The sequence below is a fragment of the Brassica napus genome, chromosome A1 (assembly GCF_020379485.1).
Source record: "Brassica napus cultivar Da-Ae chromosome A1, Da-Ae, whole genome shotgun sequence".
Classification (NCBI taxonomy): domain Eukaryota; kingdom Viridiplantae; phylum Streptophyta; class Magnoliopsida; order Brassicales; family Brassicaceae; genus Brassica; species Brassica napus.
The window spans coordinates 12,099,830-12,117,435 of record NC_063434.1 but is presented as its reverse complement, the minus strand read 5'-3'; the positions used below and the strand labels follow the sequence as shown (position 1 = coordinate 12,117,435).

General features: G+C 34.3%; 1 protein-coding gene, 3 long non-coding RNA genes and 1 pseudogene across 7 annotated transcripts; all 5 read right to left on the bottom strand.

Moving 5' to 3' along the window:
• Positions 1-7,139: 7,139 nt before the first annotated feature.
• Positions 7,140-9,535, bottom strand: LOC106369195. The gene is made up of 3 exons (XR_001274143.3): positions 8,341-9,535; positions 8,122-8,251; positions 7,140-7,563 (listed from the first exon to the last, which is right to left on the bottom strand). It is a non-coding gene; the product is annotated as an uncharacterized LOC106369195 (long non-coding RNA).
• Positions 9,536-10,058: 523 nt separating this feature from the next.
• On the bottom strand, positions 10,059-11,828 carry LOC106363839. The gene is made up of 5 exons (XR_007338050.1): positions 11,427-11,828; positions 11,267-11,359; positions 11,084-11,160; positions 10,878-10,991; positions 10,059-10,480 (listed from the first exon to the last, which is right to left on the bottom strand). It is a non-coding gene; the product is annotated as an uncharacterized LOC106363839 (long non-coding RNA).
• Positions 11,829-11,879: 51 nt separating this feature from the next.
• On the bottom strand, positions 11,880-12,797 carry LOC106363840 (annotated as a pseudogene).
• Positions 12,798-12,892: 95 nt separating this feature from the next.
• LOC111200384 lies at positions 12,893-14,531 on the bottom strand. The gene is made up of 5 exons (XR_002654049.2): positions 14,136-14,531; positions 13,947-14,042; positions 13,709-13,770; positions 13,252-13,622; positions 12,893-13,173 (listed from the first exon to the last, which is right to left on the bottom strand). It is a non-coding gene; the product is annotated as an uncharacterized LOC111200384 (long non-coding RNA).
• A 1,059-nt stretch (positions 14,532-15,590) lies between these two features.
• Positions 15,591-17,413, bottom strand: LOC106369197. Of its 4 annotated transcripts, none has more exons than XM_013809308.3 (7): positions 17,313-17,413; positions 17,060-17,203; positions 16,445-16,588; positions 16,269-16,355; positions 16,063-16,188; positions 15,881-15,976; positions 15,591-15,782 (listed from the first exon to the last, which is right to left on the bottom strand). In XM_013809308.3, the coding sequence occupies exons 2-7, from the start codon at positions 17,163-17,165 to the stop codon at positions 15,691-15,693; spliced, it is 651 nt and encodes a 216-aa protein (XP_013664762.1). In that variant the 5' UTR covers positions 17,166-17,203; positions 17,313-17,413; the 3' UTR covers positions 15,591-15,690. The 4 variants fall into 4 exon arrangements, with proteins under 4 accessions (XP_013664762.1, XP_013664760.1, XP_022574539.1 ...); XM_013809306.3 differs by having other exon boundaries at positions 16,266-16,355; positions 17,313-17,398; XM_022718818.2 differs by lacking the exon at positions 17,313-17,413 and having other exon boundaries at positions 16,266-16,355; positions 17,060-17,297.
• Between the last annotated feature and the right edge of the window lie 193 nt (positions 17,414-17,606).

Sequence of the window (17,606 nt, the reverse complement as noted above, 5' to 3'; positions counted from 1 at the left end):
ATCAACCTCTAAAGGTGCAGTATTTAAAATGGATGGAGTATAATACTACATGTGGGTGAAGTTAATAGATATGATGACATTAAATACAAGAAGGCACAATTGAGCATTGCGCATTAGAGAGTGATAGAGAAATGAACTTATTTGTGGTTACGCTGATGGGTGGATGTTGTGGGATTCCACAATATCTTCATCATTAAAGTTTGACACTATTGTTTACCTATTTTATATGCCCACAGTCCAAGCCCCGATTATTATGACTATTACATATTTAGGAAATCCTCGGTCTTTTGTTTTTTGAGAAAGGGCCTTCTGAAATCCTAGATAAATATATCCATATTAATTTTTTAAAATAGAGATTTTGAAGAAATAATATCATATTGAAACAATTCATGAAAGAAAATATAGGGTCTACTGTAATATATATATATATATATATATATATATTTTAAATGATAGAAACAATTTTTTATATATATATATATATAACATCAATTAAATGGCATTAGCATTCTTTTGAAATTTTAACAAGAAACTAAAAGACCAGTATTTGAATACACGGAAACATAACGTTAGGCATCTTCAAAAAGTTTAGTTATTCTCGATGTTTTTTTTTGCGAAATCAGTGAGATTTTTTTTCTTTTCTCTTCATTTTGGGGTTATCACAATTTTAAAAATACATTTACACGTGAGAGAGGAATAATATGCATATCCTAGTTGGGAAGTAATATCGAAAATTCGGACTTTGATTTAAACTCTAAACTGTACATCATATATTATAGTATGATTTATTTAATTTACCGTTTTATTGGTAACTACTACACACTAGCCATCCAAGAATTATTTAACTGACCTGGTGTTAGTTTTTCATTATTTGCAGATACTTTCCCTATTCATGTCAACATCATGATACGGCAATAATGACGTTCAACGCCGCCGAACAAAGGAAAATGGCCAAGAGATTCCTCTTTGGTCTTCAGTCTTCACCAACACAGCGGAAACGCATTTTATACATAATATGGCCGAGAATTTCTGTTTTCGTTTTTAACCGTCTACAATGACATCACTATCTTCTTATATATGTAGCATGAAATAACAGTTATCAGTGTTCCTCTAAGTATAAAAGCACCTAGAATGTCGCTGCCAAACCATGTGTATAGGAATCAAACCGTGTACGTTTTATGTGTAACCAAGTGTATAGGAATCAAAATTGTATACGTTTTATATGTATATTCTTGTCATTACTTTTGGATTATACAATTAACGGTTATAATAATTTGTTCAATATAAAGACATTATGAGAAAAGAAAGTTATTCTTTGGTGTCTTAGAATTAGGGTATCCCATGACAATAAATATGGCCACGTGTAATTTAGTAAAAGTAAAAAATACAAGATATAACGAAACCCCTTTTCTTGATTAAACTAGTAAGACACCTCTGCTTTTGTTTATAGTGTGTACTGTCTAGTGTGGCTCACATAAATTGGCAACAAATCTCTAGTGATTCTGTTACTATTTAAATGATCGTATAGTTTCGGATAAGCTTAGTTTTATACTCGATTATTATAACGCTGGACAGACATATTTGATCGCAGCAGATGGAAGTATTATTATATTTGACCCACGATTCCAACGGCGGTCTATGTATATTTCCCGAGAAAAAATTTCAGTGACAAAAATAATTGGAATATTTTGATTAGAATAACAAAAAGGAGATAAAAGAACAAGATGATACTTTACAACTACCCCATTCTTGTTATGTTCATTAGTATTTTTTTTGGTCGAATGTTCAATAGTATATTCTTTGGGAGTGTAAACCAAAAACAATTCCGAGAAGTTTAATGTTGATATTTCTCCGTAATTGTTTTGTCAACAGAACGATTATATTAATCTAACGGTCCAAAAAATTAATATAGTACAACCGGAAGTAAACTCAACGGTAAACTAAATAACACAAACTACAACAACGAAAAGAAAGATAAATGTGTTTAAAGACACCTCTATCTCCATTCTATAATTTATTCAAAAAAATATAGTGAAAATGAAATATAAACAAATAATAAAAAATTAATTCATTTATGGAATAATTATTTTTTTGTTTCTTTATTATTACGGTCTTCACTCCTTTTTACAGTAAATTATGGAATGGAGATTAATATGTTCTAAGAAGTAAAATGATCCGAAGAGACCTTTCACTTGAGATCCAAAAACTATTGTTCAAAAGAATGATTGAAAATAGTCGAATATGACGTTGATGCATACACAAGAAGAGATTATAATGTTGACCGACAAGAACTTTAGGTGAAGAGTTTCAGAACCATAAGCAACATCAATATTTCTCCGTATATGTTTGTCAACTTTGCTGTAATCTCAAGACAAATATATATATATATATATAGTTTGGTTGATATATATGCTGAGTTTAATTAATCAATATATCAGTACTGCTAATTTGTTTTTTTTTTGTTTGTTTGGAAAATTATAATTTTAGATCCCTAAGGGAACTAAGAAGTTAACGTGATCAAATAAACAGCCAAAGGAGTAATTCAGATACTTTCATATATACATATAGTATTATACAATGTATAATACAAGATAGGAGGTGACAGTAGGATTTTTATTGGTGGAATACAGAGAACCAACATGTTTTAAATGTTCAAAAGACAAAACTTCAAATCTATAGAAAACCTCACCCAGTGAGGAAGTTAGAACAGGAAACATATTTACATTCCACTATTTTTTTCTACAAAAGATAAAAAAAAGTTATAGAACTAAAGTTCTTATTATATCAATAACAAATGGAATGAAGAGAAGACGCTTATAAAATTGCTACACCCAAATAGAACCAACTTTCTTCAGTGGAATATTAGCCAGGCGAAGAAAAACTTAATAAGTGGAGCTTTACTTTGGGAAATGGAGATGATGTTGAACTTAGTGTTGTTTTCCAAAAAAGTGATTTTTGAGACTTAAAAGGTTATACAAATATGGTAACTTTGCATCCACCGTTAAAGTTAGTAATAACGGTTAGTGTAACATTTCCTGCAAGTGGTCACTTTTACTCGTAAAAAAAAAAAAACATGGCACGTCTTTGTCTAAGTAATCTTCAATTTCCAATGTGAGTTTTTGTTCGTGAGTTTTTAATTATTTGTTTTGATTACTAGTATTTGTGTTTAAACTTTAAAGTGGGTTTCATCCTAATCCAAACCTGGTTTAATGATCTAATCCAATAGTCTATTACGAAGATCATAGCTCCAATAAGAATGATGGCCCATCCCAAACTCGAAAGGAAGTCAATGCCAACCTGCCGATCAACTCAAAACGTAAAGAAGGAATGATGATGCTGGATTTACGCTGGATATCAATTTTCTGTCGATTCTTGTCCAAATTGCTATATAAGAACAATGAAGTAGAAAGAGAAGGGAGATCCAAGCTTGATACCTTCAGACTATACTCATTCTATACTCGAATTCATTTGTACTTTTTATTCTTAATCATTTACCAATCAATATTCATGATCAATAAGAAACTCTTCCACCTTGAAATTATTCACAAATTATCATTTTATTTATTACTTATTTAATACGTTAGCTTAAATTTTAACCCTAATTTGTGATTGGATCCCGTGATCCACCCTCTGAAGATCCAACGTGAAACGCACATCGCAATGACTGAAGTAAACGCATCCGATCTGCCATGAGCAGAAAACCTATAGGATTCTACCCCATGACAGCAGTTTAACGCAGACAAAACTCCCGTAACCGCCCGCCATCGGCATAACCGATCGTTGATCATGACGAAACTCTATCTCAGGTAGCAGCTGATTTACAAAATGTTTTATCTATTTTGATTCAACGTACATGTCAGCAAGATGTAATGGGACAACAACCTCTACAACGCTTATAAAGATTCACCCCGCTTGGTTCCTGGCTATGGCATCCTAGAACGCAACGACATGATCTCATCACCTCCCACCGTCAACACTCTTCCGGATCAGCATCCGGAAAGAGATGAACATCCTTCATTGAAATAATGTACGAGATATAACTCTTACATGGTTCCTTCGTTCTCAGATACTCGTCATAAACAATGCATTAAATATTTCAGCCTGCTCCCTTTAAAATCATGAGACATGGAACCAATATACGTCAGCAATCAGCCATGTGGATTGTATGACTCCTCAGAAAAGGAAACCTACCTAGGATACGGCTACGGAGAAAAGCCTCTCGACTCACTAAGAACGATATCCATCTCCACTTCCTCAGGAGGCTTAACTCCTCCCTCACCAATCTCTCTCCTTCGAACGTTATAGGGCTAGTTCCAAACAAACAAAAAGAAAAGAACGTTTTGGGGCTTGAAAAAATTATGATCACGAGAAACACATTAATTAGTCAGGAGAAACTAAAAGAATAGCTCAGTGACTCAGATCGATAAACTCACCTATATGGCGCCAAAGCAAAGGGAAGCTAGAGGCGTCATCAATCTTCATAAAAATGTATCTCATGTTCCATCGTCTACCAAAGGGCGTACTACCCTTAACTTCTTTCAATGGCTCCTCAACAATATACTGGCCTTCACTGGAGTGGATAGAAGCTTGCTGGCCAAAGGAGCGAGATAATACTAATACAATACCTCGGATAGGCTAAGAGGAATGTTATGAAACTCGCTCAATGCCTAGATGACGATCAACATTCTCCAAGCCAATGAACTCCGGAAATCGCGAGGTCCATAACCAAAAATCCTGAAGTCTAGAAAACCAGTAGACTGCGGGAAAACCCCAAGAAAAACTCCTTGACAAATCGAGTCACAAGTGAAAAGTTACTCCTCTTAACAAGCCATATAAGTAACCTTATCTCACTAATGCTTTTCTTTTGCTGATTTAGTTTCCTTTACTTCTTCTCATCTATGTTAGGACGCATTAACCGCACACTCTGATACTACTTGTTAGAATTACATAACATAATAAGTTTGGCTTTATCTCTAGTATTTCACTCTAGTTCACTCGTTTTGTTGGTTAAACCAAAATGTAAATGCTGTAATAGATTTAACGAGTTCTCCGAATGATTACAGGTACATGAGAAAGCTACTGTCCTCTCAAACTTCAATAAAAACAAAGATCATATAAGTGTTGGTTCCTGTCACAATTTTGCAGAAAACAAAATGAACAAAGAAGATAAAAAATACGATGACTTCTCTTGACTCTAATCTCAGAGGTCAATTCCTCTTAAATTTGTGTAAGATCCAAATAATTTGGTACAAGAAACATTATTGTCAAACCCACATATTTTAGTTAAAATTAAGGGTCAGGGTCAGGTACAGGTTCCCAAGTCTGAGTCTTTGGGTCGAAAGTTCAGCCTAATACGAGATCAAAACTATGTTTATAAAATATGGATTCTAGACCTTAGTTCTTACTGGGCCAATCTTGTATTAGCTCTCCATAAAAGTTGTCTTTTTATCCCAACGACCGACCACATACGTACTAACACGGGTGCGCAAGGCGATTACTTGTTTTTTTACGTATACTTGCCTTTTCTACTCATCGATTCGTAAAACGTATACTTCATTTTTCCCCTCATTAACCTTACTTTAGTATCTTAACTAGTGGTTGGTCCGCCCTACGGGCGGGTGAATTTACAAATAAAACTATTTTATATTAAAATATATTTTATTCCTTGATCAAAAATTATTTTAAAATTATTTGGAAATTTATTTTAAATTGTATTAATAAATATACTATATTTTATTCAAAAATTAAATTATAAATTTTATTAAATTTTGTTGGTTTGAGTTGAAAGGACCACTAACATTTATTTTGTTAGTGAAAACACAAAATTATGAAATTAAACAGTTAAGAAAAATGTAATAATTTCTATTCGTCCTTTTTATTTTTATTCTACTTTGATATAGTTAAAGAAAATATAAAATAAAAATAACTAATATTTTTTAAAAATTTCTAAGAGTATAATTTTAATACTATTAAAATAATTAATTTTATCACGATAAGAAATTAATCTACCTCTAAACTAAATCAATTGAAAATATAAGAAGTCGTAGTCGTGCTGCACCTCTAAACTAAGATTTACCCGACTTTTATAAGGAGAGCAAGAATATGCACATCAAGTCTAAAATATATAATTGTAATATGATGCTTGATTTGTCGTGATTCCTTTTCTTTTCTGTAAGGTAGCCAATAGGAACTTAAATGTGATTTTAGATATAATATTAATAAATCTCATCAAAAATATATTAAGTGTTAATTATATAAAATATGTATACATATAATTAATTTATAATTTTAATAGAACCATATATTTACATAGAATTTTCTAAAAAAATATTATCTTATTATTTTATCGATTCATGTCAAATTTTTAACCGGCTCAAATTGGAAACGATGAAATTTATTAATTTATAAATATTATTAATTTATCGAGTATTAATTTATAGATATTCTATTGTACTTAGAATAATTAGTTTGCTTGTATAACCTCGCCGGTTCTTAAGTATTCGGGTAACCAATTTTTCATGTTAACTAACAGATTTTTTGGGTAATCAAATAATTTAAATTTTTGTGGCTAAAAATTATTTGGGTAATTAATTTTTGAATAATTTGGTTTATAAATAGTAATTTAAAATATTTTATTATTATAAAACTAAATATAGGTAATAATTATAAATATATAAATTGATTATATTATAGAAAGTCATTTATGTTCTTGGTTCGATTCTGCTTCGGTTTTGATTTTTTGTTTCTATCCCAAGTCGAACCGAACATTGTTGTTAGTTTGATTCGGTTCTTAGATTCTCGATAAATGTGTTAATTCCTAGTTGTTTATCATAAATACAAATGTTCACCTGTTTGTAGAATTATACTTGACAAATATGTTTTCTAGGTTGTTGCAATGATACATTACTGTTGTCTATAATTTAAATATTTATATGTTAAATATATAGTAATGGTTTTTATTTTGTTTGAAAGCTTTTCTTTTTGTTCTACTTGGTGAATTTTAAAACCCACATTATTGTATAATACTGTGAAAATTAAAATATTTATTTGTGTGATACGTTTAAAAACATAGTCAATAAAACATTTGGATGTACGTTTTGGTTATACATCTTTAATAATTATTTTCAAATACATAAAAATAAAAAAAAATCTAAGCATAAGATTAAAACATCACATCTCCAAAAATGACACAGAAATTGTATTTCGTATGAACAAAAGTAAAGTCAAACTATATATCTTGTGTAGTGTGTCATGGGTAATGAATTTATGTATATACAAACTTGTTCTTCTGATGTTTATACGGGTAAGAGGATGAAAAGACCAAACAAACGAAAGATAACTAACACAAAGTGGCGTGGTCTTGTGATCAGGTTGTAGGGGATACTCATTACGCGGTTCATACGGTGCCCTTCTTCTATGCTGTGTCCGCCCGTGAGATCTTCAATTTTGAAAATTTCAACCCTCCATCCCGTCTTCTTATGCAGTCAGTTTCACTGCAACTTCCGACGGTCTAAACTGTCTGCAAATGATTATCTTGCGTTCCTTTCAAGTGTTTCTCAACTTCTGCACAGAAAATATGAAGAATTTGTATTATAGTATTAGTATCACATGTTTTATCCACTCAAAAGATCACCAATAAACAAAAGAATCACAGAAGTTAGCGCTTTAGCGTATGAGTGGGCAAAAATATTCTACACACCAAGTTTTCTCTAAAATAAGCAATTAATTACAAAAATCATCAAAACTATATGATAAAAGTGAGAGGTCCTAGAATGCCATCCAAAAAAAAAGCTTCCTTGCAGTCGAAAGTTGTTTTAATGCATCCATTTTCACAAAGAGATCTGAAAAATTAGAATACCGGGCACAAATACTTTAAACATAATAATATAGTCTCCGGCTCCAACCTGATTATCCATGGATTCCTCTTAAAAAAAAATACTACTAATCACGGTGAAAAACAAAGTTGTAGTCACGTGTTTAACGTAGCGGGATCATTCGAGAGCTGATCTTGATATACGAAGGCAACAAAAATACCTAAGAAACTGGCTTAGATTAGCTGAGAAGATAACACTCGAATACAACGAAATAAGTTTATATTATAAACCAACAAAAAAAACAAACCTGAAGAAAAGTTTGCATGCGTTTTCTAGCTTTAGTAACCGCATTTGGATGCAGAGCCAGACCATTCCGCAGCGGATACACCTTTTGCCACAGAGCTCGGTTAACAGACTCATACCAGGAGCTCTTACCACTGTAAAATGAAAGAATCAAGACAACAATTAAAGTCAAGTCTCGTTTCAGACAAAAGTTTATGTAATTATTAACAGAATATATATATACCCAACAAAATGAGTCTTTTGGCTCCCAAATCGCAATCTTCCAAGAAGGTCCGAACTGTCCTTTCACTCGTGGATGCTGCTATGCTAGCTTCTTCCAGCTCTTATATTGAACCTGTATTCCAATTTGGTACATCGCCACTTAAATAAATTTGATGTATTTGATGAAGAATCTCCATAGATTGTGGGCATATAGCCCTTTTGTTAAATCATCGATCATTGCAGCTTTTTCTCTGACCCAAAAGTTAGTTGCAGAGTGAGTCAACCTCACTCATTTGGTTTCTCTATGCCAATACTTTGTCCTGCCATCCCTTCAATTGGTTGCATGTGTTTTGAAAACCAACTTCTATTTATTTGCTTTCGTTCTGGCGAGTTCAGTCCTATTGGAAATGGAGAATCTTGCGGGTGTTGTTTCTGACTTTTAACCCCGAAATGAAGAACAAACAGTTTGGAAAAAGTAAAGATACAGCGCAATCTCAAGAAGAAACCTCACAGTAGAAACCTCACAGTCACATCAACAACTCATAAAAACTCAGTCTAAAACATACATACTTTTATCTACGCAAAAAAAAAAGATACATATTTTATAGGTAGTAGCAGCCATACATAAGAACCATTCAGCAGTTTGGGTTGAGATGGCGTTAGGAACGTGAAGAGTCAAAGATTTAGGAGTTAAAATATAGTAGAGTGGATAAGTTAGGCGATGTACCTACATAGGAGAATTGAGAAAGTATGCGTTAAGCTCTTCACAGATTCAATTTCCTTGACACATCAATACTTCCTGCTTCCAATGCCACACAACCTGCGGTGGGTGATAAATATGATGACTGTGAGGTGTGTAAGAGGCACGAAGCAAATGTGCTACAACTGCCTCTCGAGAACGACCAGATTTCAAATTTGGGGATTCGCCATTGTTGGAGCTTGTGTTTGAAAGCTAAAGAGAGCAATGAAGAAGATGAGGCGATGAGATATGTAGAGGTCTGCATCTCTATTTTAAAGATCAAAGACTTGGAACAACACATGAGGGGATACTTAATTATCACGTAGTTAGAACAAAATGATTGAAGGACATAATTGTTAAATGTTGTGAAGGTGGAGGCGAGGCGTTAGAATGGTGGACAGAGGAATGTGGGGCGGCGAGGCTGAAGAGATTTGGATAAAAAATTTACTGGTTCAATCAAGGTGTAAGCCCGTTATGTTGTCTCGTGTGAGAAAAGGAGAAACATAGGAGTGATGTGTGGCGTTGTGGGCTCTCAAGGGATGACGTACGTCCAAGCCCAACAGTATAAACCGAGAAAACCGATGTATAAACCAAACGAAAAGCAACAAAGGAAAACGTGAGATGATTAATTTTGAGACGCCAGGTGTCCTCAATTGCCCCTCCTTCTCTGATGACGTGGAAGAAGGAGGAGAGACTAAACTCTACTTTATTATGTAAGATATGCCGACGTCAAAAAAAAAAAAAAAAAGTATCTTAATATGCCATAATATTATGAATTTGATTTCTTATAGTTTATTCATGAAATTCAATAATCTCTCTTATTAAAACAGAAACATTTGACTGGACCAAATATTTTTTTTGTGAAATTTTAAATTAAATACACACTTTATACCCAGATGTATCTATTAACTATTTTTTCCTTAAGATTTGATTGTTTAGGAAAAAAAACCGACTTTCTTAATTATATTTCTTTATTTTTTTTATGAATCAACATTTTTGTAGATTTATCTATTAATTATCCTTTTCTTATGAATCAAAATCCATCCAAGCGAGTCCAATCGGATGCATTATATATACTAGGGGCAGAATCGAACACTATTTTAATTCATACCATAATCAACTCTCAAATCTCTCTTGGTGTCTTTTCACTTCTTGATGATCTTACTTCGATTTCTTAAGACAAAACAGATGCCATTCTTGTAGAATATATTACTGTCCCAAGTTGTCACTAAGAAGCTGGTGTAAACTATTTGGGCCTATCATCTTCCTTTGCTTTTCATGCCTTTTTGCACTGTTGTGTCTTTGTTGATCCCCATTTGAGCTTAAAAATCAGTTGTACAAACAAAATAAACTTGAGTGGGTGTTGGGTGTTCGACAAAGTGGGCATTCTTGCTTCTCAATGCACCATTCCATAATGCAGCTCCTGCACATGAAAGATGACCCTTTCAATATAAGCAAAATGTTTCGGTGTCTTTGGTATCAAAGAGAACACACCTTTGAAGCAAAATATTTTGAAGGATGTCCCACTTATGTGTTTGCCAAATAAAATTATATGCATATGCTAAAAAAAAGGAAATATGGGTATGGGTATGGGTATGATATTTAAAGTAAATCTACTCAACTTTTGTAGAAAAAAGGTAATCCTTTCAACGCATAATTTATTTTAATTAAAAACATATACTGATAAAAATCATATATTGATATGTTTTTATTTTAATTAAAAACATAAGACAAAAATAATTATTGATGCATCAACCTTTATGGGCCTCTTGGTCAACTATTGGTTTAAGCTAATTTTAAAGTTTAAATATATAAGTTACCTCCAAATATGTTGGGATCACACTTGTGACCACATTGACAGATTAAGTTATATCCCCTGAATTAAGGAGACCCCTAAACATTGATGCAGCTTCGTCCCATAAAGAAAAGTAGACCTCCATCATGTTGTTATGTAATTTTATAAAATTATTACTAAAGATGTCATGGGGGTAAGTTATTGGAAAAGTGAGAGTTATTGTGTACTTACGGGACAATGAGGAGACGGTGATCAGTGGTCTCATTACTTCAGCGTTCTTAAGGCTATCATACGATGCTGCGCTCCAACTGATGTTCAAATCACATAAAAATGTTAAAAGGTGTGTTCAGTCCTTTAGCCTTAGCTTTTGTTTTCTTGAGGAGACAATAATGTGTGTATAATGAGGCCACTCACTTTATCTTGGATCCTTGATTGCGATCCGGTGGGTTGTATTAGGTCTTTCTTTGCCCACACAATGCTCACTTGTCTGATTCCAAAGAAGAAGGCCTGAAAACACACACATATATAACCCATACCCATAACACACCACTAATCCAAAGGGAAGAAAGTTAACCTTGGTTTACAAACTCAGGCAGCGGATTTGAGTTTCTGGAAACAGATTGAGATTCAAAAGTCTAGCTGGATGATATGCTTCCTCCCTGAGAAGGAAAGGTGATGTTATCCATATCAACTGTGCTTGTTGATCAGAAATTTTCAGAGACGATAGGTTTTTAACCGTTTGAGATACGGAATTGGAAAGTGGATCATTTAGAGGAGTTTTAGTTGATCTGGGTTCTCTGTAGCAAGCCACACAGCCACTGCTCTGTTACAAAACCCCACACAAACTTCTTTAATTTTTCCCTACCTACCACAAAGACAGCATCCACGGATCAAGAGTTGCTTCATACCTCAAAAATAAAGAAAACACCAGAACCAAAAATTTAGTGTTCAAACACTTAGACATTATAGTACAAAACAAGCAGCAGGAAGAACGTGGATACTATAACTTTCAAGCCAAGTCTTTAGCTTAACCTATCTCAGGAGGAAGGTAATCACGTGTGCCACACATTGTCCTTCTGCGGTTAAAATGTGTGCACTGACCAACCAAAGTCTGCAATCTTGAGCTCACCCTGATATTTGGAATCCACGAACATTGTTATTAAGCTGGTTTCAGATTAAATACCAATGCAAAATATGGTAAAAACATGTCTAACCTGAGAACCGATTAACAGATTTTCTGGTTTGATATCTCTGTGTATCACATGCTTGCCATGGCAATAGATGAGAGCCCTCGCCAACGATGCAACATACTATCAAAGTAAACATATAAAGATCTCAGTTTTTTCTTAAGTAACAAAAGAATTGATTAAAACATATAACAGCAGAAGGAAGGAATGCACTAACAGTTGCAGCTCGTCTTTCGCTGAAGTACTTGCATTTCTGAAGCTCCTTGTAAAACTTGCCTCTAGCAGCATACTCAAGTATCAAATAAACCCTTTTCTGCAACAAAAGCCAACAAAGTGTGCTATGCTAAAAAAAGGTGGATCATGTCAACAAAGAGCAAAGAAGCGGTTAAGTTTTACCTGATAATAGAAGTAACCATAGAGCCGGAGTATATTGAGGTTACGAAGATGTGACTGAATCTCAACTTCTCTTCTTAACTGATGCTCAACTTGAGATTGTTGAAGCTGAGTCTTGAATAGAACCTTCAGGGAGACAATGTGGTTGCTCTGTTTCACAGTTGCATACAATGTGTGAGAATTTGAGGAAAACAAACAATGTAAAGATCTAAAACAAATGTTATGTGTGAATGGATACTAACCCGCTTCTCTCGAGCAAGATAAGCGTGACCAAACTTGCCTCTTCAAAGAGGCTTTCCAATGTCGAAATCATTCAGACTCCATCTCTTTTGCGCAACTGCAGAGACATTTGAAGCCTCCTGATGAAAACAAAGTCCAACAAAACATAATGAGACAAAAAAACAATGGATTCATAAATCTAAACACACCTCACCTACAGGATAAGTAAATAAAGAAACAAAAATATTAAAGCTGGTCTCACGTTAATAGCCTTACAAAATTTTAGTCATGAAGATTAGAACAGTTAAAAGACTTGCCTGGTGACTCCAAGGCCCACATTGTGAAGGAAAATGGTGGCGCCATTCATGTTGTTGTGACCGTGGACAGCATCAATCCCATAGATCATGGGGATCCCAAGGCGGGTGGAAAGAGCAGCCTTCTGAATCTCGTTGACCATGTTCACCCAAGCTTCAGGTGTGGCCTTTGGTGATGGCACACTTCCTCCACCGCTCAACACACTCCCTACACATACATTAAAGATCAATTCAGTTAGACAATAGATGGAATGCTTAAGAAAAGTTCCAAAGATTGTTTTCATACCAATGAAGTAGTTCTTCATGACATCAGTTGTGGCGCCGCTGCGTTCGATCTGAACCATCTGAGAAATCTTCTCTTGGAGGGAACAATAATTCAGACACATCTCAAGATTTCTGGTTGTGGGAATCTTTAGTTAGCTAGTATACTTATTACTCGGTAAAGCCTACTTTTTTCCTTCATATTGATGAATACACCAAAACAGAACCAGAAATAAAATGTATGTTGAGAAGAACGTGAAACAGATTACACAATGTGGCAGATGCACTTACAATGTACTTCTGGTAACCTGAATCACCTAGCCCAAACACTGCAAAGCGAACTCGTTGCAACTAAGAGTTTCCCAAGTTTCTTTGAAGAAGAAACCTCCAAAATTCCTTCAGTGATTAAAAAAAAAAGACAAGGAACAAACAATAAGGTACACAAAAAACTGCGTTATTGGTAGTGAAAATTGACAACGAACCTTAAAAGAATCTGGAGAGTCTCCTTGCCCTGTAGTGGATACAACAAAAATAATAGCGTTCTCTGGAGAAAAGAATATGGCAACTTTTTGAATAAGAATTAAGTTATAAAAGAAAATACTTTTATATGTTTACTCGAACAGAGGCACTCTCACGGTTTCCTTGATATTAAAATCTGAAGCAAACAATCTTCAGAACAGAGTAAGAAATCAAATTGATTCACAACAACATCTCACATACCGAGTCGAATTCGTCATTGGAGACGATAGACGCAGGACAACCTCGGCGTTCAGCTTCACGGCTAATACCCTCTGCAGCATCAAGAGCGTTTTCGGTCTGAGAAGCATACAGTGAAAATTTCTTCAATCACCGGAATAGGATTGAAAAATCTGAACGGCCCAAAGAGAGATAGAGGTAGAGGAAATTGACCTTTGAGATGAACAGAGAGTGGGGGAGGGTGATAGATATGGAGTTGGAACGATGATATGATGAAAAGGGAAGACGTGAAAGAAGCTCGCTTTAGGGTCAATTACTTGATGAAAAATCTAGGAGAGTTAATATAAAACTGCTTCCTTTTTCTGGGCTTCAGAAGCTTTTTCACGAAGAAGAAGAAGGGTCGGGCTCTGCCCTTAACGTTTTCTCTCTGCCTTTCGCTTTGAGATAATTACTTTTTGCGAAAAATTAAGAGAAACCCGTTGAATGATAGGGGAGGCTAAAAGTTGGAGAAGCATCCATTGTCTCTGGAGTCAAAGATTAACGGAGAAGGAGAAGGAGAAGTGGAAGAGACAAAGAACGGTAACAATGAATCCCTAAAAAAAAATTCGAAGTCCATTATGGTTACAGATCGCAGCTCACCCGACAAAAGGAAGAAAAAATTAAAAAAACCTAAAGGTGGGACCCACAAAGTGCACACGTGGATACCTTAAGGAGCCTTGAAACTGTCCTATTATAATGTTGATTATAATTGTTTTATTAACTAGTCTTTTTTTTCTTTCCCTGTAAGTTGATTCAATTACTCAAACGTAGTAGACATACATCACCAGAGCCTGCAGCATACACAAAAAAACGACCTGCTGCAGCACAACTAAACCCCATACATCAAAAAAAAAAAACTACAAGAGCAGGATCATAACCAACATCCCTACTCTAGTTTAATCCAAAAATTTTGGCAAGACACACAACCAAAGGCAGCGGCTTTCATTGACAAACAATTCAAACAGCCACGGAGGGTGACCATTCTGCACATACGGCCGGATCAGTCCTTGTCTAGTAACTTTCGTTTTATTAACTAGTCTAACTACATGTTTTTATGTAATTTATTTTTTAATAAAATTGAAAACGCAACCTGCGTATATCTAGATGTGGCCATTCATTACTTCGTTATAGACTTATAGTAGACCATTTTGATCTAGCCATTCCTTACTTTGTTATAGACTTATAGTAGACCCTTTTGAGTAACCCCATATTATAAAGAAATATGTAAATTCTTAACGAATTACATTAAACTATAAAATATTCAAATATGATGACAAACACCAAATCTAGTGACTAGTAACACATAATTTAAATGTCTGGCTTGAGGATTAACTAATAAATAACAAACAAGAGTAATATTTTGATTTACAGTCTATCAATATCGACAATTGAATACGTAGAATCAGGGCCGACTCTGCCTAAATCTGGTAAAGCTAAGAGTTTATAGGCGCCAAAATACATTAAAAATTTAAGGGCATCAAAAATCAAAAGATTTCTTATAGTCCAGTGATTGTGTTTCACATTTTTAAAATCTTCGATTCGATCCATCGAACGCCCATTTTTTATTTTGCTTTTAGGCAATAAATTTTACTGGGCCGGGCCTGCAGTAGTATTTGTGGTAGATAAAAAAAAATGAATAGATGAGTAAGATAGAATAGAAACAAAGAAATACAAAACAGTACCGAACAATATCCGTATACAAAATGTGAAACACACAGAATAAAAGTGATCAAATACAGAGCAACCTCCATGGTGCTAGGGAGACACAGAGCAAATATGTTATAAACCATAACGATGATCCTCTTATATTCAATCCTGTTGCTGCAACGTAAACAAACATCAACTTGTTCAATGATTAAGATCTAATTAAAAAAGTTGCTATCTCGATAAAGATGAAGGCAGGTAAGGAGTCATCAAACCTTGATTCTTGCTGCTATCAGGCAGAGCAGGTGGAGAAGACGATGATGCGTTGGACAAAGGGATCCCAAGATTCAAGCAGTCCATTCCAAGTGCACCTTCCGAAACACAAAACCCCCAGAAACTTAAGTCTTTTTTTTTTCTACTGATAATTTATAAGGAAGCCAAATTGTGTTCTTCTTACATTGCTTAAAGCAAGGAAATGTGGTGATGTTCATAAGATTGTTGTAACCTTCACGGCAATTGCAGCTGTATAAAAACGGATTTGTCTTGTTGCAAAACCCTCCTCCACAATCCACCCAGTGACAAACTATTTAAAAACAAAAAAAAAGTCATATATATACATACATCCATGATGGAAGCAAATGAAATTAGAGATTATTATACTACTGTCGAAAAATGAAGCATTGGTGTCCTTGGGAGGCGTTTTGGGCTGTGCTGGAGAAGCTGCTTCACCGCAAGTTAGATCAAAGGTACCTAGAATGATGAATATACATATTGTTGTGTTATATATCTTCAAACCAAAGTGACTAGTGTCAAGAGAGATATAGGGATAGATATTTTACAGTTGGGGGTGACGCAAGGGAGAAACTTGAGGTTATGATCAATCTGCTTCCAACCATTATCACACTCACATTCATGCATAAAAGTTGCGTTTAAAGATGCTTTGCATTTCCCTTTCCCACATTGCACTTCCTTGCATATATCATCTTTTTCACAATAATTAAACCAACCATGAGCCACGACATACTAAATTCCAATTTGGAGAAGTACTTTTCACAGAATAACACTTTTTACACAAAACCCAACTCATAAAGAAACTTTAAATCTGTCAAAAAGCACAAAACTATGTACTTTTTCTTGCATCTCTAGTTCAAATTCCGGCGGGAGTTGATCCTAATCAGAAACAGAATCAAGTTACTGGCCTGATTAAGCAAATAAAAAAAATACCTTTCTTTAGTATCTAGGTTATGAAAACAAGAACTTTTGACTAATTATCTAAGAGATTATACTTGTTACAAAGAAGTTAAATGCATGGATCTTTAAGGAAAGGAACTAGATTTGGGTTAACAGATTAGACTAAAATCAAATTTGAGGAAAACCCAGAAAACGAAATTGGATATTCTAGAAAACCCACTATTTGAAACGGGAAACTAAAAGAGGAAGAAGAAGAGACAAACCGAACATAGGAGAGAGCAGAGGAGAGAGGAAATCGGAGGTGACCGTATTCTGGTGAATTAGAAGTATAGCTGCAACGAAGTAGAGTGTGTTCTGAACACAAGCCATGAATCTTTCTTCCAAGTCCCAAGTACAGAAAATCAAATCTGAAACGATAATAATAAAATATGATAGTATACAAAAAGAAAAGGAGAGTTCGTTAAATTAATTAGTTGGGGATTTGGTAAGTGTGTAAGGTTTAAAAACATGGCTTACGCAGTGGACGCGGATATGTGAATAGTGACGTTGACCGACTTTGCTTCAGATTTTCTCAAGTAGTTAGTTGATCGCTGAAGTCCCATTAATGCGTTTCTCCTTTTTTTTCATTATTCTAGGAGCTTCTCTAAAAGACACTCTATAACTTCAAATATAAAGTTTTTTGTTCTCCAAAAACAAACTTTAAATTTAAAGTTTTAAAGAATGAAACTCTATATTTAAAGTTTCATTACTCAAACTTCAAATTTAAAGTTTCATATTTTATTTGTATTTTGGTCCCTACAATCACACACC